Raw genomic sequence first — 24,723 nt, 5'->3', positions numbered from 1 at the left:
AGGAAGGAAGTATAGGCAGGGTGACCAGGAAGGAAGTAGAGGCGGGGCAATGAGAATTCTGGGAAGAGGGAAGTTTCAGTCTGCAGTCCTCACCCAGACACAGAGGGAGCCAGACACAGAGCAAGCAAGATGTGACTGCCTCACCGGAAAAGGTACCAAGCCACATGGCTAACACAGACAAGAATTATGGGCCAATATAAGTTAGAAGAACTAATAAGAAGCCTGAGCTAATAAGTCAATCAGCTTATAATTAATGTAAACCTCTGTGTATTTATTTGGGACTAAATGACTGTGGGACCTGGTGGGACAGAATCATTAGTCAACAGGCAAATATGTGTATGTGTGAGTGTATTTGTATGTATGGTGTAGGCTATATGTGCATGTGTATGTGAATGTATCTGTGAGTGAAAGCAGGTGTGGTGTATGTGTGTGCACATGTGGGAGTGGCATGTACATGTATGTGCTTGCAGGTATGATATATACACGTATGATTCATGTATACATGCAATACATGTGCCTTGTGTGCATATGGCTGTTTTGTATGCATGTATATAGCTGTGAGATAGAAATACACATGGATGAGGTATATGTGTGAATGTGTAAATGTTGTGGGGATCATATACTGTGTGCACACAGCTATAGTGTATACCTGCTAGAGAAGCTAGTCAGTAGTGGAACCCCTGACCTCAGAGGCATGCCAAAATGGGTTGCTAAGTCTGTGAGTTCAGTATGCAGCAATAGAAAACTAACCCATCCTGCCCAGGAAGAACTAGCTTCTTATACATTTTAAACTGGAATGAGGTTAGGCACGAGCACATCAAACTGTCACACCCCTAGCTTTAGCCTCCTTCCTCAATTAAGTGACGGTTAGCAGTGAGGATGGTCCCTGGTGAGGTGACATCCCTCCCCCACAGGATCCACAGCAGTAGGTCCTTGAGGGACAGAGCTAGAAGCTAAGGTGCTCTGGATACCTTTGAGGGGTGCAGACCCCCAAGAGAGCAGAGATAGGGACTCGAGGGCAAGTATCTGGTTCACCTTTGCTATCTTGAATCTTGAGCCGCAGGGTGAAGAGTTAAACCCTGCAGCCCAGCAGTGAGCTTTGGGAATAGAGTGCTGGCTAGATTTCAGGTTCTGAGCAGGACTCAAGGCATCAAAGAGATGTTATGGTCGCACAGCACTGAAGTCCATCAGGAAAGGGCTCCTGAATTCAGGCTAGTGAGATGATTCTGAGCAAATCTCCCTAGGTGGAGCGCACAACATCAATATGGCCACGGTAGCTGTTTTACGGAGATGGTGCTATTTAATGATATTTAATCAGGAATTGTGTTTGTATATTCACAGGGCTTGGGTAATCACCACCACAGTTTGGCTTAGTTTAATTTTGTGTTCTCAATGAGACACCATACCATCAGTAATCAGCCATCATCCACCTTCTCTATAAGCTCCTGGCATTTTCCTATCATTCTGGTCTTCTCAGACTGGCCATTTTACAGAAGCAGAAGAGGCACGCAGTGAGGACTCAGTCCTGGTTTCTTTCACGCAGTACGAAGCGTACAAGGTGTACCGCATGGCAGCAAGCAGCAGTGCCCATTCCTCTTCACAGCTGAGGGCAGTGTTACAGTTATTCACCCACTGGCCACTGATGGACACCTGGCCATTGAGTGGCTGGCTGCTTGAACAACGTCACGATGAACAGGTGTGCACGTGTATGGCCAGGCAATCCTCTTTCGTGGGTAGAAAAACACGAGGAGTGGAACTGAGGGTCCTGTGCCAACTTTAGGCTCGATTTCCTGAACAATGGCAACCCTGGGCTCCAAGTGCACTGAACACTTCTCTCTGATTATCCAGACTGATGCTGTCCATACACCTTCCAGAAGACTGATGAGTTTATGCATCCTCGTATCTTCTAGAAGGCTACAGAGGTAGCTGGAAGGAGAGAAAACCAACTGCAATGTCTCTGATGACTGCCACCTCATTTGTGTTTTTATCAACTATGGTAGGAGAAGAACCTCCACACTTTCTTCTGCATTCTTGCTTCACACGGCAGGAGTTGGAAATTCCCACATCTCATTCCTTTTCCTCTGTTGACTGTTTCTGCAGCATGCAAAATTGTCCACTGCTCCATCCAATCTCCAGATTACCTCGGTTCTACCTATAATTCTTCAGCTTTACGATGAGTTACGTATTAAAATGATTTCAGTAGAACAGATATTTGGGACACTGATCCTTGAGAGGAAGGGGGCAGTGGGCTAGGGGTTAAACAAAGGGCACCAGGCATCCTAGGCATATGATCTGCCATAGAGCTGTACCTCCAGTCCAGAGGTTTCTCCACCCCAGCCTAGAGGTCTGTGGTACTTGAAATGCCTGGCAGCTGCAGTCTGTAAGTCATGCCACGAAGTCAGTGCATTCATGCCTCTGCCACATTTGGTACGTCCTGCCTTCATAGAGAACGCTGCCCAGCTCACAATGCCAGGGGGCATGAGCTGCTGCTATGGAATTTGGCAGGTGGGGCTTGAGCTTGCAGAGTTCTTCCTCTTTCTGAACTTGGTTCAGTGCTCCTCCTTGCTCTGTCTTCACCAGCCAGCTCTGTTTTCATCCCATTCTGCAATCCCTAGGGAATTTCATCTAGGACATGGCACGTGGTAAGGATCCAACTTGCCCTTTTCCCAATATCCTAAGGCAATCCTCCCAGCAACTGCCGATGCTCAGAAATGCTGACGTGTCCCAAATCCAACTCTTAGGAATGCTTAGCTCCATTTCAAGGCCACATTTCAGGGTCTGTTCCGTGGGTTAGGAGACAATAGTAACAAGCGCTAAGCATTGCCAGACTTTAATGAAGTGTCTGGGACTTTGTCAACACGATTCTTACCGCATGTCATCTAGGCCAGTGGCAGAACCAGAGCTCAGGCTTGGCCAGAGCCTCAAGCCCAGAACCAAGACCCTCGTATGACTCTCACGTGACCTTTGTCTCCATGCCAACGTTGGCGTCATGTGTCTGCTGTAGCAGGGCAAGGACCTGCACACCCCCCTAGCTGAACTACCTTGAAAAAAATGTAAAACCATCTTTAAAGCCCCTCCCAATTTCACTGGAAACTTAATGGAAATTGTGGCGTCAGATGTGAGCGAGCACAACCGATCCCCCCTCCCCCAAAGGCTTTATCTCTAAACAGGGCAGCTGGGTCCGGTCTACGTATCCACTGCTTGTCCAACTCCTTCACCACAGGGTGTGCGTGGGCACGTCACACTCAAAGTTGAAGACACTGACTGCAGGTCCAATTTTTTACTTCTGAGCCATCCTGCTGAGCTTCTGGGGCCCACGGGGCTTGCATTTCTCACCTCAGATCTTTCCAGCACTGGTTTTTCAAGAACGTGCAGAGAGTGATCAGTGGTGGCGGTAAACCGAAGCTCCTGACTGGCCTCCCTGCAGGGCTGTGCCTGCCTGCAGGACAATCAATGCCTCTGGCTTTAGGCAGACACAGTACTGGGAACACCAGAACCACGGTGACGCTGAAGTCTGAGGCTGAGGCTTCCAGTATTGCTCATTTGATTTTCACAATTTACATGTACAGTTACTATGTGCCTGCTGCCTTTCAGGTGCACTGGCTGAAGGAGAAACTCATTGGGGTGGGGGTGCAGGTAACAACTTACTGAAGTATCTTGTACTACCTAACTTTGAAAAACTGAAGTACGACTTCATTTCTTATACAAACCCTGCTGTATGGCCACTGGCTTTGTCTTACTTTTCAAGGGTGCTGTGGTTTCCTGCAGGTGTAGATGACACGTGTCCCATTTGATAGTGTCATTGGCAAAGGCATGCCGCAGTAGCAGGAACCCAGATGTATCTGCAGTGTTTCAGACAGCTGAGGGCTCAGTCCCCAGGGGTACTTAGCTGGGTGCTTCCTGTATATCCATAATGCCCTGCAACACCAGCCTCAGTCTTCGTGACAAAATGCAATGTTGCTTTTCCATTCTTGGGGATACATCTGCAATCAGGGCTTCCTGAAATTAAACCAGCATTTTCCCATTTTCTCATTACTTAGGAGGAAGAGTCCTGCATGCTAAATACTTTAAAGAATGTGCCTATTAAACTCCCTCAGCCTAGGAGTTTACAGGAGATTATTAACATCATTTCCCTTTCTGATATGTTTGTTCATTTTACACACACACACACACACACACACACACACACACACACACACAATCATGCATACAGTCAAAGCTCCCATTTCCCAATGAATACACGGGCAGTTCCTGCGCTTTTGAACAGTCTGAATGCGAGACTGATATTGTTCCTTCTACATTTACTTTTTGGCCTTAAAAATATGGGTTAAATAGAAATTAAAAACAAAACAACACGTCTAAAGATACAGTGACCGAGTCCAGGTGTTTCTTTTTTAGCTAATTAATAATTTCAATGTTAATTTTTCCTATTTTTGGATGGTTGCTTACCCCAAATCTAGGTTCTTTATTTTCACGGTTTCTGATTTGTAAAGACTCACTCACTCTGAGAACACCTTTCATTAGAGACGCTGAATTCTTTCTGCTTCAACCTAAACGGGACCTTAGTTCCATGTGTGACTGTCCAGTGTGCTCCAGCCCCGTTCTGATCACATCAGTGACCTTACCAGTGATGGCTCACTTTAGCACCAACGCTGGAGGTAGCATCTTGCTTATTTTATATGGACACAGACCAAAGCTCTGCGAGCCAGTTTACCTCTGAGGTAGCATGCTGCAAGACAACCTGTTTTCAATCCTCTGTGGCCTTAAGAAAGCAGAGCTCCATGATTTAGACTGGAAAGGAAGGCTGGCACACCTCTTCCGTCTGGGAGCTAAAGATATTTTTGTGGTGATTTTGAAAATGATGATATATGAGGAACAGCCTTGCTCATACTCCAGTTTCCACAGGTAACTACGAAAGCATCTGTGGGAAGGTGGGATTCACAGGACCCATGTCCTGCTTTTCTGGCCTCCTGCTCTTGGCGGTGATGATTTGATCTCTCCCAGTCTGCCAGATATACAACTTTCAAACTCCATGTAACCTTTAACTTCAAACACCAATTCTGGCCATTTCGTCTGCAGTCATGCTTTCCTCATCTGTGTCTCTAACACGCTTGTCAGCTGTGGGGGTCCCAGACTTTACTCCTTATTTTCAACTTGAACTACAATGTGCAAAACAACCACAGCATTAAGTAACTGTACTGACATGACATCACCATGCTCCAAGTTCTTTTATCTCCTCTCTTGCTTTCTTTTTGATCTCATCACTTGGTACAGTTTTCTTTACTCACCTTAAACCTTCCTGTGTTGCTAAAAGTACCTTCAGATAGCTCCTAACAGTTAGTATTTTGAACAACTGCCCTTATAGTCCTTGCTTTTTTGATGGTGACAGCTGGTCCATTTACATTTATTGTTTTCACAGGCAGTGATGTCCTGTCATCCACAATGCTCTGTAATGTCTTCTGGCTACCCTTCTCTCCTGGCTCCACTCATTTTGCACACATGCTCAGATTTTCTTTGCTCATTTGTTTGTGGTGCTTTAGCAGACAGCAGGCTTAGTTTCATTGGTAGCTTTCAATGTCAATCAAATTGAGGAGACCATTTCCCAAAGGACCGAAGCAAGCCATCCTGGATACTTCTAACTACAAAGAGGGATGCCCCTACACTAAGGATGGCCTCGGGTGATCCTTTCCACATTGCTGCTGGTAGCTCCCTGGCCATTCTGAATCAACCACAGGTGACACTAGAGCATCATTTACATAAGAAGAGTTTTGCACAATTCAGAGGAAATTAAGGAAGAGGCCTGGGAGTTTGCATTCAACTGTGTAGCCATAGCAGCAGGCTGGCTTCAAACTGAGATCTTCCTGCCTCAGTATCCTGAGTGCTAGGGTTTTATACATGTGTCCATCATACACTGAGATTGGTGTCAGTGGTGGACATCATTCCTCCCACACATAAACTCTTCTATATTTCCTTCCTGATTTCAGGGTCTTCTTGCTTTATTGATCTGAGTGTTAGAAAGAAAGACTTGGTCCCCTGGGCAGAAGAAAAGTTCCAACTAGAGAAGAAACTTGAGTAGATCTGACATGTATCTTTTATTCGCCTTTTTAGCAACACTCTATTAGGGTATGCTCTCCCAGTCATGGAAAATATTCCTGGTTACTCACTTAGTCCAAAGCAATTAGAAATAGGATTGCATTCATGAGGGAGATTGTGTTTTGGTCTCCCGTGCTGACAGCGCTTTCTTTATCTTCCGGCTTCAGGTCTCTATGGACTCTCAAGACTGTTTGTGTCGGCATGGTTCCATGGACTTGCGTTCTTCCAACTTTATTTTTCTTCAGTGTCCTCTAAAAGGCTATCACACAGGTTTCCTTCATTTACAAACTCAAACCCATCCTATGATCTAGTAGAGTTTTTTCTTTTGTTGGGACTTTTCTTGGCCCAGGGGACATGCATCTTTCTAACACCTTACTTCCCCCTGAAGCTCATCTTTCCCCTTCCTGATGCACCCCTGCTCTCAGGCTGCGTGTCCCGTCCCTGACCTCCAAACCTGTATCCTTCATTTTCTTTGTTCCACTTCTTCGTTGTTTCCTAGTTCTAAGATTGCTCTCACACTGTGGTTTTCATGTCTGCAGGGACGGTCCTGTTAGTTGTAGCTTCCAATACATATCTGAATTCTGCTCTTAGGTTGCCAGTATTTTTACAAGCACCACATGTCTCTGTGGGAAAGCACAGAGGGTCTGCCCTCACTCTAGGCTCTTTTCTGCCATGTCATCCCATAATAATGGCCATGGCCATGTTCAGCTCCAGCAAATCCAGGCAACATCTTTGGGGCTGCCATTGTGAGCCCAGTGGGCTGCTACAGGGATACCTGGCCCTCTCTTCAGTATATTCCTCCTCACAGATAATGCTCATTCCCCCAGGCTCCAGTCTATGGCCTGCATCTCATCAGGCAGAGACCAAAGTTGCCCTGTACTCAAAGGTTTGGATGCCAAGTCTTTAGATCCTCTTTACTCCCCTGGATATGAGTTGCTTCATCCTCTTCCAGGCTGGACCTGGGTGCTCATACTTGTGAAGAAATACTCATTTTCATGTGACCACCAGGAGGCTCCCACCAGTCAGAGGTGGCCTCAGGACTCGGTTCCTGCTATTAGAAATTTGGGTTCTACCTCAGCTTCGTTAATTTCACTCCCCTCAGAGATCAAGGAACAGACAGGATGAGTGAAGGGTCTGAACTAGGCCCTCTCTTTGCTTCTCATTCACAAAAGATGCTCTGTCCACCAAGTAAGCTTTGCCAGCCAATTCTCTTGAGTGGCCATTGTTCCTCTTACAGGAGCAGAGTTCTGGTGGCTCACCATCTGCCTTCCTGTGTTCCCATCTTCACCATCCTCATATATGCAGGATTCTTTTTTTTTTTTTTTTTTGGTTTTTTTTTTTTTGTTTGTTTGTTTTGGTTTTTCGAGACAGGGTTTCTCTGTGGTTTTTGGAGCCTGTCCTGGAACTAGCTCTTGTAGACCAGGCTGGTCTCGAACTCACAGAGATCCGCCTGCCTCTGCCTCCTGAGTGCTGGGATTAAAGGCGTGTGCCACCACCACCCGGCTATGTCCTAGGATTCTTTTGCACGGTGACTCACAGTCAAAGTAGGGATCACTGGTGACATGTGCTGTTTGCTCTCTAGAGGAGCCCAAAACCACCTTACAAGGGGAGTCTTTTCTTGCCCTTGAGTCTCGATGATATTGAGAGTTCTTATTTCATTATTTTAAACACCTTCTGTAACTTGAAGCTGGGCAGAAGATGAAGCCAGCCTGTTGAGTCCAGCCACTGTATTAATTTACAAATCATGGATCCTTCTCCAAGGACTTGGGAGAGGCACTGTGCTCTCTTCCCATAGTTACATTTCTCCTACAGTGAAAAAAATACAGCTCTCTCACCCCCACTCTGGAAGCCTACCCAGCAGTTGGCCGCATGCCCTGTGAGATCCTGAAGGCCATGGCTACATATAGCAGATTCAATCAGAATCAAAACAGCACACTTGGGAGATGCAGGGCCCTGATCTTGCCCACTGCATGAATGCTATCACACCAAAAAGGCTTCCCAGAAGAGGGTCCTTCATCTTACACAGTCAATGGGGTGTGAGCACCCCAGGATACGCTGGGTGTAAAAGGACAAAAACCTTAGATATAGAGACCCCCTAATATCTCAGAAGCCTTTTCCCTCCATCCTTTCCTTTCCCACACCAATAACCTGTGAGGCTAGCTGAGGAACCCTCCTGCCTTCTCCAGACAAGAAAACCAAGGCTTGGGGAGACCCGACTGCCACAAGTCACCTGCCCAGAACACAGAAGTGTCAGTTCCCTAGGCTAGGGATCAGAGTGTCTAACACAGAATGTTCACTTGGTACCACACATCAGTCCTACAATAGGGCTCTTCTCTCAAGATGTATCTAGGGGTTATTATGCATGCCGCAGACTAATTTATGAGATTTATGCTCCAGTGCAGGGGACGGGGCATTTATGGGGACCTGGTGGCAGATCTTCAGTGTCCACTAAGCTGGTGCTATTGCTGGGACAGATGCCCTAGGACTTGATGCACCTGCCAAGTGCAATTTAAACAGTGCAATTTTAACAGAGCAATTTAAAGCTATGTGGATAGTGACACAAATTCCTCAACTTTGCTTTTTTAAAAGATGTATCCCAAATACTGTGCTGGAGAGTTTTATGTCAAGCCTGAGTTATCTGAAAAGAGGGAACCTTAATTGAGAAAATGGTCCCCCATAATACCCACTACAGGGCATTTTTAAAGATTAGTGATCGATAGGGGGAGGATCCAGCCTATTTGGGTGGTGCCATTCCTGGCCTGGAGGTCCTGGGTTATCTAAGGAAGCAGGCTGAGCAAGCCATGGGGAGCAAGCCGTTAAGCAGCAGCCTGCTCCCATGCCTCTGCACCCAGTTCTACCTCTAGGTTCCTGCCCTATTTGAGTTTTTGTTCTCATTGTCTTCACTAACCAACAGAGATATGGAAGTGTAAGACAAACAAACCCTATCTTCCCCAATTTGATTTCTGGTCATGGTATTTTGTGACAGCAACAGAAATCCCAGGACAAATACCTAGGCCAAAGGCTCACATTTCATCTATTCATATATCAAAGGCTCATATTTCATTGCCTCTATTAGCACACAGAGGACACTGCAAAGGGTCGGCTACCAGAAAAGCCACTCGTGCTCACTCATTGCTATCTCAGCTGGCTAAGGTCAGCAAGTCAAATCTGTACACCCTAACAACAAGGACCAACTCAGGGAACCTGGAGCCATGGACCAAGGGATAGCCTCCTAACACCTCAACAGCTTCCATGATGAACACACAGGCACTGACTAGTCTTCCAGCTTTTATGCTCAATAATATCTCATTATTTCTGATATAGCTGAGACCTGCATTTACTTCTGTCCTTAATGATAACAACACCATTTTTATGTGACAGAGTCTAAGGGCAAATTACACCAACACAGAGAAATAAACTTGAAGCACTCCGAATGTGCTGCCTGTCAAGATGGAACTTGTCCCCTTCTTGGTGAAAGGCTTACCTGTTGGACACATGCCTAGTCCAGTAGGTGGCAGTGATCTGGGGTGGTGCACCTTAGGGTGGTCACCTGGGTACCAACTTCACTGTGTGTAGGGGAGCCTGAAGGGCCTATGAGAGTTGACCATTGTTGATGTGGGATATTCTTCTGTATATGTGCTGCTTTTATTGGTTGATGAATAAAGCTCCTGAGGCCAATGGCTTGGCAGAGTAAAGCAAGTGGAAAATCAAAACAAAGATAGAGAGAGTGAGTAGGCGGAGTCAAAGAGACACCATGCAGCTGCAGAAGGAGAAATATGTCCCTGGAACCTTTCTGGTAAGCCACAACCTTGTAGCAATACACAGACTAATAGAAATGGGTTATTTTAAGATATAAGAGCTAGCTAATAAGAATCCTGTGTTAATACACCAAACAGTGTTGTAATTATCATAGTTTCTGTGTGATTATTCAGGTCTGGGCAGCCGGGAAATGAACGAGCAGTCTCCTTCTACACATTGCGTTGGTATTTTATTTGTGATCTAACAAATAAAGCTTGCCTGAAGATCAGAATGCAGAATAACCACACTAGTTAGCCACAGAGGCCAAGCAGTGGTGGCACACCTTTAATCCCAGCATTCAGAAGACAGAGGCAGATGGATCTCTGTGAGTTCAAAGTCACCCTGAGCTATATGAAATTGATCCAGTCTGAAAGAGAAACAGGGTCATGACTCACACCTCTAATCCTAGTACTTGGGAGTCACACACCTTTAATCCCAGCACTATGTAGGTGGAAATAGGAAGGGATATGGTTGGGCAGAGAGAGGAACATAGTGCTGAAGGAGATAGGAGCTCAACGCATTCAGTATGAGGACCTGTAGAGACAGGACGCCCCATTTGGTCCGAGCATTTCGTAGAGTTAAGAACTAGTGACTTACTGTGCTCTGCTTCTTTTAGCTTTCATCCCACTAGCTGACTCCAGGTTTTTATTATTAAGACCAATTAGAACTCATGCTACAGATCATCCTGGGCTCTACTTCAGCTGTGACTCTAGGGCCTAACACAGTTTTCTGGAACATTCTATAACCTGCCTTTTAGGAGCAGCCTTCTTCAAGTCTAGAGGGCCATGGAGGAGGGTGGCTCAGGACATGGGGTCCTATGTAGAATTTACACTCAGGAGCCCCATCTTTTCTATGGATAGCATAAAATCATTAAGTGCTCAGAATGCTGGACCGACACTTCCGGTGCTGGCTCCACTACCACATTCCACGGGCAGAGGCCTGTGGCGCAGCAGTGTCTACGTGACGCAAAAGTTGTGAAACTGGAAACAGGTCGCACCTTAGCGCTGTTCTAAGCAGTGCACTAGGCACCAAGATAGATGAGTGTGTCCACTGAGCACCAAAGACTGACCCTGCAGAGAGCTGTGAGGGTTTCAACAGCTTCTTGACATAGGGGACCATGCACTTCAGACCTACACCCCTGGCCTCCAACACACAATCAATGTGCCTGAGAGATGGGAGAAGGGACAGACAGGGAGACACAAAGAGGCTGAGCATGTGTCTTGTCCCCAGTTTCACAGGCTCTACTCTGGGAACACAACCTTAAACAGACCCTGAATCTTAAACAGACCTTTAATCTCACGGGAACCCTTAGACATTCCAGTGCCACCTTCAGGCATGCTTGGTGCTGGCCCGGCTTCTGGTCACCTCCCTTATCATGCCACTGCCGTATGCCCTTCCCGTGGCAATGGGCTCACCCCATACCCACCTATCTTGTAGGACTGGGCCTATTTCCCACTCCCCACTGAGCTAGTTTCCCCAGCTTCAACCATTTGCTACTTATGTATTTAAAACAATTCAAAGAACAAACGCTTTAAGGAAAATTGAGATGAATGCAGCCCAATTACAGAAAAGAGGGACCAGCAGTAATGCCTCTCCTTCTGAAAAATGCCGACAGGAATAATGTAGCTTGGTCAAACCAATCTCTTTTTTTTGTTTGTTGTTTCTGGGCTCATATCCACCGAGAGCATGAAGAATGCCTCTGCTTACAATACTACTTGATGCAGCACCGCCATATACATTTTTGTTTACGCACGGAATCTATTAAAATGTCCGGCTATTACCGTGGTGATGAACAGGGTGACTCAGAGGAGCAGAGAATGGACCGCGTACAGATCCAAGTAATGACTCTAGTCTTTCATCACTTGCGCCGAACAAAGACGGGTTAGGGTGCAGACAGCGGGCTCCTGGGCTGCCCGCCTCAGGGCTCACACCACTTTTTAATCCAGTCTGCTTTGTCCTTGTAAGGACGTCACGTCCAGAGAGCATCTAAATCGATCCGAGGTGCAGGGCTGCTGGGCGAGAGGCCATCCCTGCTCGAGGGTCGCAAGCAGGATTTTCTCCTCCTCCTCCTGTTCTGTGACACTCCTTTTTGGCAGTCTGCCTGCTGAAAGTATTTTGTCTTGCATGATGGTTTTCTTCTGCCCTGTGAGTCTGGGCTGGGCTGCCTCTGATCACACTGGAGGTGGGGACAGCAGGCTCTAAGCTTTGGCCTAGGTGTGCCAGTATACTGCAAAGTGGACGAGAGACCTGATTTGCATTCTAAGGGTTGGTTCCCTGGGTTCTCACGGTACTGGGCCTGGCATCAGGACTCAAAGGATGATGGGAACCAAGCAGGTTTAAGAATGAGAGGTCAATGCAGCACAGTTACGTCAGCTGTGTGATGGGGGCTCACTGACTTCCCTCCTGTTGTGGGATTCAAACAGAGAATCTCCCCAAGAACACCCAGTGTCCACTGAAGGCAACCCATGACCACAAACCACTCCTCTTGCTCATGTGAGATGCAGGAAGGCACACAGGTGCCCTCTTTGGAGCCGCTACCATGCTGTCACAGGGGAGAAGTGTCCCTTGAAATGATCTCACTTGCCACCTCCTTTCCCGTTGTGTCCCTTTGTGTCCTCGGGGAGGGGTTCTAGGTCCTCAGCCTTGCCGTCTTGGCCTCATGGATTCTGCTGCCCCGTTGGGGATCAGTATTGTCTGGGCTAAGGAAGTCTCTTCTACCCGAAAACACTGATAGAACATTCTGGCAGCTAGGGAACTAGAGGTCAAGAGTCACATCTGGCACCTGTGTCCTGCAACATCTGGGCTGGGAGAACCTGGATGCCAGTCTCTGCTTGAGTAGTCCCCTGAAGAGCACTACATTCTGAGGTCTGCCCCTCTCTCTCTCTCTCTCTCTCTCTCTCTCTCTCTCTCTCTCTCGCGACTAAAAGCAACTTGGGAAGGACAGGATTTATTTCCCCTTATACTTCAGGAAACAGTCTACCACTGAAGGAAATCAGGCCAGGAGGTCAGGAACTCAAGGCAGGAAGGATACTACTGCCTTGTTCCTCTGCCTGCTTTCTTAGAGCACTTAGGGCCACATGACCACGGGTCACACTGTCTACAATGGGCCGGGACCCTCCCACATCAATCACTAACTAAGAAAATGCACTACAGACTTAGGAAGGAATTCTCTCAATTAAGAGAAAAAATGACTCTACCTTGTGTCAAGACAGGACAGTGTGGGACTGATCTCATCCTTCTGATGTTTAGATTCTTTTCAGCACCTTCCAGGGCCTCATACCTCACTCTGGCAGCTCCAGGATGGAACTCTCTATACACTCATCCCTGGGATGTATAGGAAACCTGCACCTTCCAGTTCTGCAAATTTTATAAGTGTGTGTGTATGTGTGTGTATATATGTATGTATGTATGTATATATATGTGTGTGTGTATATATATATGCGTGCATTTGCGGGGAGAGGTGTGGTTCCTCTCTGTCACCTCTCAGGTGCCATTTACCTTGTTGGTTTTAAGACAAAGTCTCTCATTGGGACCTTGGACTTGCTGACCAGGGTAGTCAAACCCCAAGACACTGCCTCTGCCTCCCTTGGGCTGGAAATTGCAAATGCATGCCAACACATCCAGCTTTTTATGTGGATGCTTGGGGTAGAACTTGGATCCTTATGCTTCCGTGGCAAGCACTTTATCAATGCGCTATCTGTGGGGTCTGAGGCTTCCTAGGGTTTCAGCCCCTCTCTTCTGCTTACAGTCACCACGGGTCCCCTCCTAGACACATGCTCTTATCTCCTCTGTGGCTGTCTTTGTCCTTTCAGGAATAAACTATTTCCTTTGTCACGTCCCTGTCTCCTCACAGGGGTCTCCAGAAGGCTAATAGGCAGCATAGGGTCTGGTCCTTTTTAGCTGGGGGCTGAGACTAGCATTTGGTAAGTATCCACAAAGGCCCTCTGAGATTTGTTGCTCCAATATGGGGGAGCCTGGAGGTGCTCCATTCTTCTGTGGAGCCCTGTGTGACCCCCGACACTAGTGGGAACCGAGGCACATGGGTAGCTTGGCACACAACTAGCCATGCTCAGGGACCCATGTTGATTCCTGGGAAAAGACCAGTCCATCCAGTTTTCTGAGTGTTTTGGTATGGCCACCAGACCACACAAAACCTTCAGAATTCGATAATGAAGACCTCAAGGTTCCAGCTCGGCATGCAGCAGCTCCTGAGGTCAGCTCTTTCCCCGACTCCCAACTTGGCAGGAAGCTGTAGTGGCAGAGACGTGAGTGGAATGGTAGAGCCCACTGAACAACTGGCTGTGCATCAGAAGGGACCAGGGCCCTCCCTGCTCCAGGGCAGCTCTCCTGAAGAAAGGTGCTAAGCATGGTAGAGAATGCTGTTGGAACGGCTGAGAAGCAGGACTGTCTGCATTTGTGTTCTTTGGTGATATGACTGATCTTGGTGCTCTTGACCTCCAGATGCCCCAGTGGGTCGAGGCACAGGCTGCCCAGCTCAAGTCAGCAGCTAGTTGCAGGCAGGCTGAGAGGAACTGGCCTCAGACTGACTGCTTGAGTGGACTCCGCATCTGTAATAGAGGCCCCCAAACATTGGGTGCAGAGGCCAGATATCCACACCCACATGTGTTCCTCCAGTCGGCATCTGGACGTCATTGACTCTATGTTCTCTGGGGCACACACTTCTGTGGAGTGCTAACCCTTGAGCAGGACTCCCAGAAAGCCCTCCCCAAACCTCCCTACCCCCACAACCGTGTGTTTATGCATATGGAATCAAAATGTGATGCTTAATAGCTAATTGAGAAAGATGGATTCCAATCCAGCTGGTTTATTCTGATTTAGGGAACGGTATGGCTCACCACCGAGCATCTTGCAATTCATAAACATCACAGAAATGCAGAGTAAACACTGACTAGAATATTCCCGAAAGCCACTAACATATGCAGGGCGCAGTGCAGCCAAAGCCAGCTAACATCTGCACTGACATTGTTGGCCAGCTATGAGGGACCAGAGTCCCCACCTGGTATCCTCTAGCCCTTTCATTTAGGTCCCCTGGATGTCCTGCTAGTGGAAAACAGGAGTCTGGGAGCTGTAGAAGAGGAAGAGAATCCTACTCCTTGCCCCACCTCTAGAAACAAAGTATCATAGAAAGGAAGGGGTGTTGCTTCCATGCCCAAGGAGAACCTTCAGCATTCACTCTTCACCTGGCTCAGTGCTGATGGATGCTCACAGGGCAAAGTCTAAGGGGCAACTCCAGAGGCAGCAAAGCTCGTTTGTCTCCTGAGTCATCGGGGCCATGGACTTCCCACTTTCCACGGTGACACCCATCTCACACAGCACCACTGTGCTTATGTGGCTGTAAGTGGCACTCGTTCCGGTGACCCGAGAAGCATTCTAGTATTTTTATGACCTTTCTTATTCCTTTTACATGCTGATCATGAGCCAGTAAATTAATTTCATGACCCACTAATGGGGTGGTGACCCACGCTTTTGAGAAGCAGTGATTTCAGAAATGCGAACATCAGCATGTGCCTGGGGTCTGGGCTGAGCTAATCAATGGATCCATTTATCACACGTACTTAGGAAGCCCCAGGAGGGGACAGGCTATAGGATCCCCAGACCCAACGAAATGCCCGTGAATAGCCCCCCCCCCTCGGGTGACACAAAGAGAAATATAAACAGCAAGTGACACCGTGCTAGGGTTAGGGTATCACAGTGGAGCGTGGATGCAGAGTTGGCATAGCTGGGGTGCAGAGTGGACAGGGGTCTTGGTTGAAGGGAGGTTCTATCTGGGATGAGTGACGCTGGAAAGAAATTAATAGCCACTACGTGGTCACCAGGCCTCTTAAATATAACATGTGACAACTGACATCTTGGAAAAACAATTTTCCAACAATTTATGGTGACACGTGGAACCTATGCTACAAATTTACTCTATAAGAGGCCATGATGCAATCACACAGTAGAGACTTTAACTATGTTGTTAGAGACAGGGTTTCTCTATGTAGCTTTGGAGTCTATCTGGAACTCTCTCTGCAGACCAGGCTGGCCTCAAACTCACAGAGATCCCCCTGCCTCTGCCTCCCAAGTGTTGAGATTAAAGGTATGTGGCACCACTGTCCGGCTAACAGTGGTTTCTTTAGATCTGGCTTGAGAAGCAACATTTTAGACAGCTTAAAAACACGTCACCTTAGGCTCAAGATTCCGGTAGGAGTCGGGTTTCATTTTTTAGACTCAAGGACACCATGTGGACTAGACTGCAGAGCTATACAGCTCCCTTCTTGCTTCTGAGGGGGTAAAGTTGGCTCAGGAGTCCCTCACACTCACCCAGTCCACTGTGGTACCCAACTGCAATTATACATGTCCATCATTGCCCATCCCTTCTCAGTATGACTCCAGGAAGTGGGGAATACATCCAGCCTAGGGCTACATCTGGTCCCCAAAAGGACACAGGCTGGGCATTAAGAACATCTAGCCTTGTCGTGACTCTGCACTGAATCATGGGAGGCACTATAGATATGCAACTCCTTTCCTGGCACCAGTTTTCACCACTGTAGCACTTACCCAGGTGCCCCGATAGCTTGGGGCGTAGTCGGGGAGGCTAGGCCCTACACAGGAGACCACGATGGGGCACTGGGCGAGCCTTCAAGCATCCCTCTGCATGGTTATGGCTGATAGGGCTCATCACTATCTATTATCTCACCTCATACCTATCTGTGGCCCAGGCAGCTCAGGGGGTCAACCTGTACCTGTGGTCTTCACAGGGCAGAGGCAGACATAGGGCAGCATCCTATACCTGTGGCTTCCCCCTCCATACACCTCTACAGGCATCTCAGAGCCTAAATCTCTTTGAAATGTGTTTGATTCTGTGTCCACTCAGCCCAACAGGTTCCCACACTAACCCCGAACAGGTCTCAGCCTTGTTCTCAAAGAAGCCAGTGATAAGTGAGAAGTCACCAACCCGAGGAGGCTTACCCATCTGTCTTGCCCAAAGACTTTTCACCTCTCAGTTGCCTATCAGATGGATAACTGTCTGCAGTGCCCAGGCACTATGTGGGGCCAACACACCTCAGAAATTTCAAAGAACGGGCAACGAGAAAAACAAAAATCAGAGCATCCCAGAGTCCTCAGTATTCAGCCATCTGTGGAAAGAGTGGCTCTGGAGATGAAGTTGTCTGTGGCCTCCAGAAAGAGCTTAGTGTGCCTGGCTCGATAGGATGAGGGGACTGAAGTTTCGGGAGGCATTGGGGTCTCTTAGCAGTCACCAGATCATATCTAGGGCAGCAGCAGAACCAGAGGTAGCCCCTTCCCTAAACCTGAATCTGGATTCCTCTTGGCCTCAGGTGGGGTACAGAAACTTGCTCTTAGATTTTGAGGTGCCTGATGTACTTCCACATCATCCCTACAAAGTAAGCAACCTCGGTGCCAGCAATATGCACCGAGCAATATGCATTGTGTTAGCTTCTCTTCTGAGACGACCAACCCAGCTGATCAGTCTATGTGGTTCTGCATTCTGTGGCATGGTCCCCGTGTACCCAAAGACCAATTGATTAGGGACAGGCTCTCTGGGACTCAATGCCAGAGGGTGAGGAGGAGCTGACTGGGATGGAGTTACCAGTGGCCACTTGTCCCTGTTTCATCCCGAAGTATCCACATCCATCACGGGGCCGTGGTGTCCGCTCACTTCTCCCCAACATGCCCACAAGAAAGAAAAGGGGCCACATACCGTGGTGGTCTTTATCCGCCCTCCGGGCTGTGTGCAAGTCCAGCCTGACCGGTTGATTAACAAGTCGCAGCCTTCCCCCTCCAAGCAGGGGAGCATGTCACACCACTGCTTTGTCTTGATAATTCGTGCTGTGGGAGAGAGCAGAGAGCTGGTCAGTACGCCACTCCCAACACGCAGGCCTCACTGAATGGCTTGCCTGCATCCTAAAGCTGGGCCTGGCATCTGGACCACACGGTGGGAAGTTCCATGAGTGGGTACTATGCCATTCAGAGACCTTCCACATGGAGGCTGGCCACACCCTGCCTCTCCTGGGTGTACTATCATCAATCCCCACTTGCAAGTAGTCACTGAGAGCATCAGAACATCTTCATCACGGCGCCATTCCCCTTCCAGAGGGCAAATGCCCTAATCTTCTTTTCTGTTAGAAACTGATAGGGCATGTCTTAAATCTATTGAGGTGGACACCCACAGGACAGCTTGGGTAGGACCAGGGCTCAGTGTCAGGAGTGAGGCCTGATAGAGAGTCAGCAATTCTATAGGAACCATGACCCCCAGTCATCTACAAACACAGACCTGACTCAGGGCTCTGAGACTGGCTTTGTCTTGAGCCCTGGGGCCTACAGGGGTCTAGAGAAGAGCTGGAAGTGGGGAGGTGGTCACAGTGTCCATCTGAACAAGACGTCAAAGCCTAGACATAAGAAAACCACCCTTCTCCTTCACTGGAAACCCACCCAGGTTTGGTGGTCAGGCCTGGTAGACAGGAAGTCTGTGAGAAGCTTATGGGAAGAGGTACATAATGGAGTTAGTATTCTTATTACCAGAATCTTCCATGGCCTGCTCACCTTGCTAACCTCCTTCCTGAGGCAATTCTAATGACTGTTGCTTTACTCAAGAGACCCATAAACAAGGCTTGTGGTCCCAGTAACAGCTAAGTCTTTGAGATGTTCAATCATGCTCAACATGATGGGACTTATGATCACCTAGGAGATGGTGGAGCACACCCATGGGTGTGTGTGAGGGCTTTTCCAGAGAGGCAAAGGAGGCTGACCTACCCTGAACACAGACAGCATCATCCATGGGCTGGGTACCCAAACAGAGTCAAGAACAAGGAGAAAGTTAGCTTAGAATGGGCATTTTGTGTCTACCTCCTGGTGTGAGCCATGCAAGCACAGGCTAAGACCCGTGAAGCAAAGAGCTGAAATCAACTCTTCATCCTGTTTCTGCTAGGTATTTCATCACAGCAGCAAGGGAGTGATAAACACCAACACCCGTGGGCACTGTTGGAAGACTCAGCTATGCAGAATTCCACACCCAACTTTAACCTCAACATCAGAGATTGGAGTACACTTAGAAACTTTCACGAAAAAGAAACCAAAAAACAACCTGTAAGACCTTTGGGGTCTAGGGTCACAAAAAGACCAGACAAAGAATAGGGTTATGCCTCTTTTATCTGCCTATTCTACAACCTTCATGCCTGACACACTACTCCGCACGCAGGAAGGCCTAGCCTGGATTTCTCATGTTCACCCAGAGTTCACTGCCTCAACTATGAGCTTGAGTTCATTCCCTTTGGACAGCAAGGACTTGTGCACTGAGAACCATCGCATTTTCTGTTTGTGCTCCTCCTTCAAAAAGCCACATACTGATTGGCCCCACAGCCTAGGAGGTGCAAAAAGCTGGTGGTTAAGCCTCAGGATTGGCCAACTCTGTCAGAGCAGAGTGGGAACCCATCTGTCACCCTCACAAGACACAGCTGCAGAGACCTTTCCATCCCCAGGAAAGAGGGGATGACAGTCTCCACCCAATCCAGCTCCATCCCTGGTCCCACTCACAACCTTTCCAACACATGGGCTTCCTCTCTTCTCCTAGACTTTCTTTTCAATTTCGCTCTAAAAAAAAATATTGATGTGCAGGACTCCAGATTTGCTTAAATGAGAGGTACAATTCCGCAGAATATGTGTATTACAATTTCTCCCCACTTTCTCACAGTAAGGGGTGACAGCTGACAAGTAAGCTCTGAAAAGACCTATGAGCTTGGGTGTTGTATACTCAGACACAGTCCTTCAGCTGGGCAATTGGTGGGCACCACTGCTTTGACAGAGTATGTGCCCAGGACCTAGTAGAGGAAGGGTGCAACTGGCAGTGCTTTGCTCCCCATTTCTTGATATCTTGATTTGAACATGCAGTCCTACAAGTCACCCTTCACATAGGACCAGAGAGCTGGCTCTGGAGGCAGTGATGGCCCTGCACTACTTAGGCAATGGGCGGCAAAGACATAGGACAGAGCTCACACAGTGAAGGCTGGGCTCCAGGGTTACTACAAGGATCATGGGTCTGGAGAGCCTGGAATAGTTCAGAAGACATGAAGGCAGGTATCCTAGATAGATTGATGGCCTTTCTGTAGCAGGCTTGACACCCGGCAGGGGCTCCATGATGAAGTGCACGCAGCATAGAAGACAGGAGTTTTGTAATTGACTAGCTATGCCTGCCACAGGCACCGGAGAGAATGCCACGGGATACGGTGCTTGCCTTACTCCATCCCGGGCTCTTTATATCAGTTGCCGGCAACAGCCAGGATCCCAGGCTGTTTCACATTACTGAATGTTAAAGCTGTAATATAAATTTGTGTGCTGAAGTCCCTAACCCTTGTATTTAGAGACAGGACCACACGGAAGTAACTGAATTCAAACAAGGACACAAGATGAATTCTGAATTGGAAGGATTAGTGGTCTTATAAGGGACCCAAAGAATACCCTCCCCCTCCCTGCTTCACAACACACCACCAGTGAGGACACAGCAAGAAGGTAGACTCAGCAAGCTAAGATCCAGAAACTGGCCCTGCAAGTATAGTGGCCTTGAACTTCCAGTGCCCAGAGCTAATGTTAAGCCAATAAGCTGCCTGTCTGGGGCATTCTGCTATGGAAGCCTAAACTGATGGATGGAGTGAGGACTGCCCCATGCTTATGTGAGTCATTTTGGAGTCCCCATGAAGAAGAGACCTTGCTCCCTCAAGGGTCGGGGGGGGGGGGGAACAAAAACAAAAAAAATCCCTTGGCTTCCTGGGGAATGGCTTTAAGAACAATGGCTGCCCCAGGCTGTGACCCCACCCACACCCCAGGCCATGGGTATCCGCCCAAGCCACTCTCCTGAAATCCTACTAATCACACAGCACAGGTGGCTCGTGGGCAAGCAGAGTTGGCTTGTGTCACACATCTGTCCCTGCCTGTTCATTAGTTGTGCAAAGTCACCAGCAGCTGCTTCTCCCAGCCTTGATGTGTCATTTTTGGTGACAGCAAAAGATGGCATGAAAACCGTCTCAGGCACCAACAAATGTAAGCCCAAAAGCCTGAAATCGGCTGCCTCAGGATCCACACCTACACCTCTGCCCCCAAACTCCTGTTTGCAGTGCTTGAGAACTTTCTCAACTCTCTGTCTGTCTGTCTGTCTGTCTGTCTCCCCCTTTCCTTCCTCTTTCTCTCTGCCTTCAGCCACGGAAGGATGCAAGTGACAGATCAAACACTGCCATGAGCAATGTCCCTCTCTGCACCAACCTGTCCCGATAAAGCAGCTCAGAGTGGGGTTTGCAGGTTAGGGAACCATAGGCTCCCAGTCACTCTGTCTCTGCCTGCCTAACAAGTCAAGAACAGAACTGGTTGTGAAGGAAAAGGAAGCCTCCAGCTACGAGAAGAAGCAAGATCGAAAACCAACATATATGTCACCCAGAGTAGGTCCTGAGGTGACGCAGTGTGAACTGGTTAGGGTAGGGTGGGAGCACCGAGAGCCAGCTGTGGCCTGCCTATCGGCAGGACATACCAGGAATGTGTGGGCTTTGGAAGTAGAGAATGACTGGTGGGCTAAAGAAACCTGGGTCTGAGTTCAGATCCCATCCTATATTGTATCAAGACTACTTTCTGTGAAACACACATAGGGCTTCTGAGCCTCCTTCACCCTTTAACATCCGGGTAAGAAGTGGGAAGAGGGATAAAGCTTGTAGTCTGCTGCCACTAGGGAAAGCCCATACATGTCAGGACAACATACACAGATATGCACAGGACAGAAAGAGAGTATCAAGGTCCTAATGGCCTTAGGTTATGGGAGGGACAGAGCTTCTGTCCAGACCATATGACATACACATCCTCACAAACATACATGTGTACAGACATGGGTGTGCACATAAAATACATGGACAAAAACACAAGCACATGGTATATATTTCATACGGTGTAATTACAATACCTTTCAATATAAAGCAACCTATGTGGATACACATGCAAGCAGAACACACATTCATACATGCACTCACATATGTAAACCTAGGATATCCACCCACATGTACCTGCACCGCACAAACATATTCACACACTGCATATGCATGTATAAATCCTCATATAGACATACCACAAATACACATGTATAGAATAACATAGATATACCTACACAGGTGGATATGTAACATACACATAAACACACATGTATACATACCACACTATATATGTATACATATATCATGCACAAATGCACACAGATACACACATATGCTTACACATGCACTCACAGCACATACATAGCACACTCACAGATATATGCACCATGCATCTCAAACATGTGCACATGCATGGACAATAAGTACACATATGTAAATATATACACATATTCAGACACCATACATGTCATACATATGTCTATCTACACACGTGTGTGCAAGGATATAAGCACACACAGCTAGACTGTGTTGTTGGCTGGTCTGTAGCAGCACACAGACAAGCAGAGCCTGGGCATACCCGGGGACCAAGCCTCTGAGGACACTGAACAGCAGTGAACACACACAGGTCCTTTTGTTCGTTTGCTGGAACTCAGCTCACCCAGCCCAGCCTACTTCCTGTTGGGGGCGGTGGGAGACACAGTGCCGGGCCAGCACCAGGCTACCACATCCTAGGGACAAAGGGGCCTTTCATGCCTCCACTTCACAACTTCATCTCACCCAGAGCATGGGCTGAGCTGGTCCTTCTCTGGCCCTGTTGGCACAGAGCTCTCAGTTCAGGGGAAAGACGTCCAAAGGGGCTGATGGGCACTCTTAAGGAGTGTAAGTGAAAGTGGGCAGTGGTCCGCATTTGGGCAGACAACTGCCACAGCCTGCAGGGTTCCTCAGCCTGTGGCAGTCAGGAGGTGGAGTTTCGTGTATAGCAGAGTCCTAGAAGAAAGTGGATACTCTAGAAATACAGAGAGAGGGCAAGCACGTGAGCTTCAGCCTGGGAAGGAGAGGAAGCTGCCCTTGAGAGGGAGAACATTCCAGAGCCCAAGCCTTCCACAGGGCTGCAGAGTGGGACCCAGAGACACTGCCACACCAGTTCCATATATATGCTTCCCCAAAGGCAGCATGGTGGACTGCAAGTAGTTCCTCTCCACAGTGGCTGTCTGCATCACACACATATACATTTGTGCAGATAGCATGCCCCTCCACAACACACACACACACACACACACGACAGCAGTCACATGCCCATACCATAGGGCAGCACACACATACACTACAAAATGCTGTTTCCATACACACCACACATCCCTATCACACATGTGCAAATAAAGAGCACACACACACACCACATGCACACCTTAAGCTGAGTGCAAAATCTCACACACATACACACCCCATTCCACAGAGACCTATACCAATGTCCATGACTGACAGCCCCATACTGCCAGGATCTGTGGCAGTGTTCTGAGGACAGTGGGGCAACTTGCTCCCTTCACTAAGCCTCTCTTGTGGACACTTGGGCTGGTATGAGACAGAATTTTGTCCCCAATGTCCCAAGATCCAGTACGGAGCAGCTGCTGGAGCCCAGACCCTGGCCAGACAGGTGAAGACAAGTAGCCTGCAGGCAGAATGCAGAAAGTAATGCAGGGTACAGGGGCCTGGGGCTTTTCAGGCCTAGGATGGGTCATAGGTTGTGAGGGCTTCTGGGCAATTTGCCACAGCCTGGCAACCTTAAGTGGAGTTGAAAGCAGCTGTTTAGCTATCAGAAGCTCAGACAGAGGGTAGAATTTGGACAAAAGAGCACAGAGTTGGGGAGAGAAACAGATCTGAGGTGGAATGAACGCTCCCCACAGGGTGATGTTAAGAGAGAGGGGGCCTTGTGGGCTAGAGGACATGGGCTTGGGCTCTCAAGTGATGTTTAGACAGGCTGGGAGGACCTCAGAGCAGGCTGGGAGGACCTCAGAGCAACCGAAGGCTTTGTCGCCTGTGCAAAGCGCAGATATGTTTTTGTCCCCAATCTTGGCAGGTCTGTCATACACCACCATGTTACTTCCAGCAGTGGCAGCCACTCACCTTAGTTCACTCTGTTATAAAATGATTTTATATTCTGTTTTCCAAAATATTCCCCAAGCCACCTAATATATCACTCACTTCCATGGCAGAATCCTTTGCTGGGCCAGCTCAGGCCTACGTTGGATATTCCTGGGAAAGAGGAGATGGCAAGCCCATTCCTGTATCCAGTTAGGGAACTCACAACTGGCCCTAAGCACAGGAACCAGTGATGACACCCTACATTTGGGGAGATCAAATCTTGTAGACCCTGCTTTCTGCACTTCAAACAAGGAAGGCTTGGCCGGGCATGTTATGACCCCAACCCTGGGGTTACTCCTCAACTGTATGGCAACCCCAAACTCCCAGAAACAACACTTGGTAACTGCCCAGCTGTAAGACGCACTGTCTGGAGTCATATTCCTGAACCCATCTCGGGGGTAAGGGAGAGAGAGAGAGAGAGAGAGAGAGAGAGAGAGAGAGAGAGAGAGAGAGAATATGCTACCAGGGTCCATCATGAAGAGGCAAAGCCCCACACCTGGGGCCATGAATGTTCTGTGGCTACCTATGGGTCCTTAGAGGAGATTCCTTGGTCCTGGCTGTTCTCATTATGGGAGGACAAGGAGGACAACAAGAACTGTGAGCTTTCTCCCAGGTCTCCTTTGCTAGAAAACCCAGGCTAAGCCTCAGGAGATGAGCCTTCTCTCTCCTGTCTTTTCTCAGTGTGTGTCTTATCAACAGAGATTCAAGACTATAAAATATACAGTACCTCCTGTGTGGTGTGGAGGGGAAATTTTTGATGGCT

General features: G+C 48.2%; 1 protein-coding gene across 2 annotated transcripts in view; it reads right to left on the bottom strand.

Annotated features, from left to right (window-relative positions):
* Tafa5 (TAFA chemokine like family member 5) overlaps positions 1–24,723 on the bottom strand; it is a 202,667-nt gene that overhangs the window by 15,046 nt on the left and 162,898 nt on the right. For both annotated transcript variants that reach the window (XM_057792523.1, XM_057792524.1), the window contains exon 3: positions 17,615–17,742. In XM_057792523.1, coding sequence (XP_057648506.1) covers positions 17,615–17,742 — 128 coding nt within the window. The remainder of the gene's footprint in view (positions 1–17,614; positions 17,743–24,723) is intronic.

The sequence above is a fragment of the Chionomys nivalis genome, chromosome 17, assembly GCF_950005125.1.
Source record: "Chionomys nivalis chromosome 17, mChiNiv1.1, whole genome shotgun sequence".
Taxonomy (NCBI): domain Eukaryota; kingdom Metazoa; phylum Chordata; class Mammalia; order Rodentia; family Cricetidae; genus Chionomys; species Chionomys nivalis.
The sequence above is the reverse complement of the archived record's forward strand: the minus strand, read 5'-3'. Positions and strand labels throughout refer to the sequence as shown.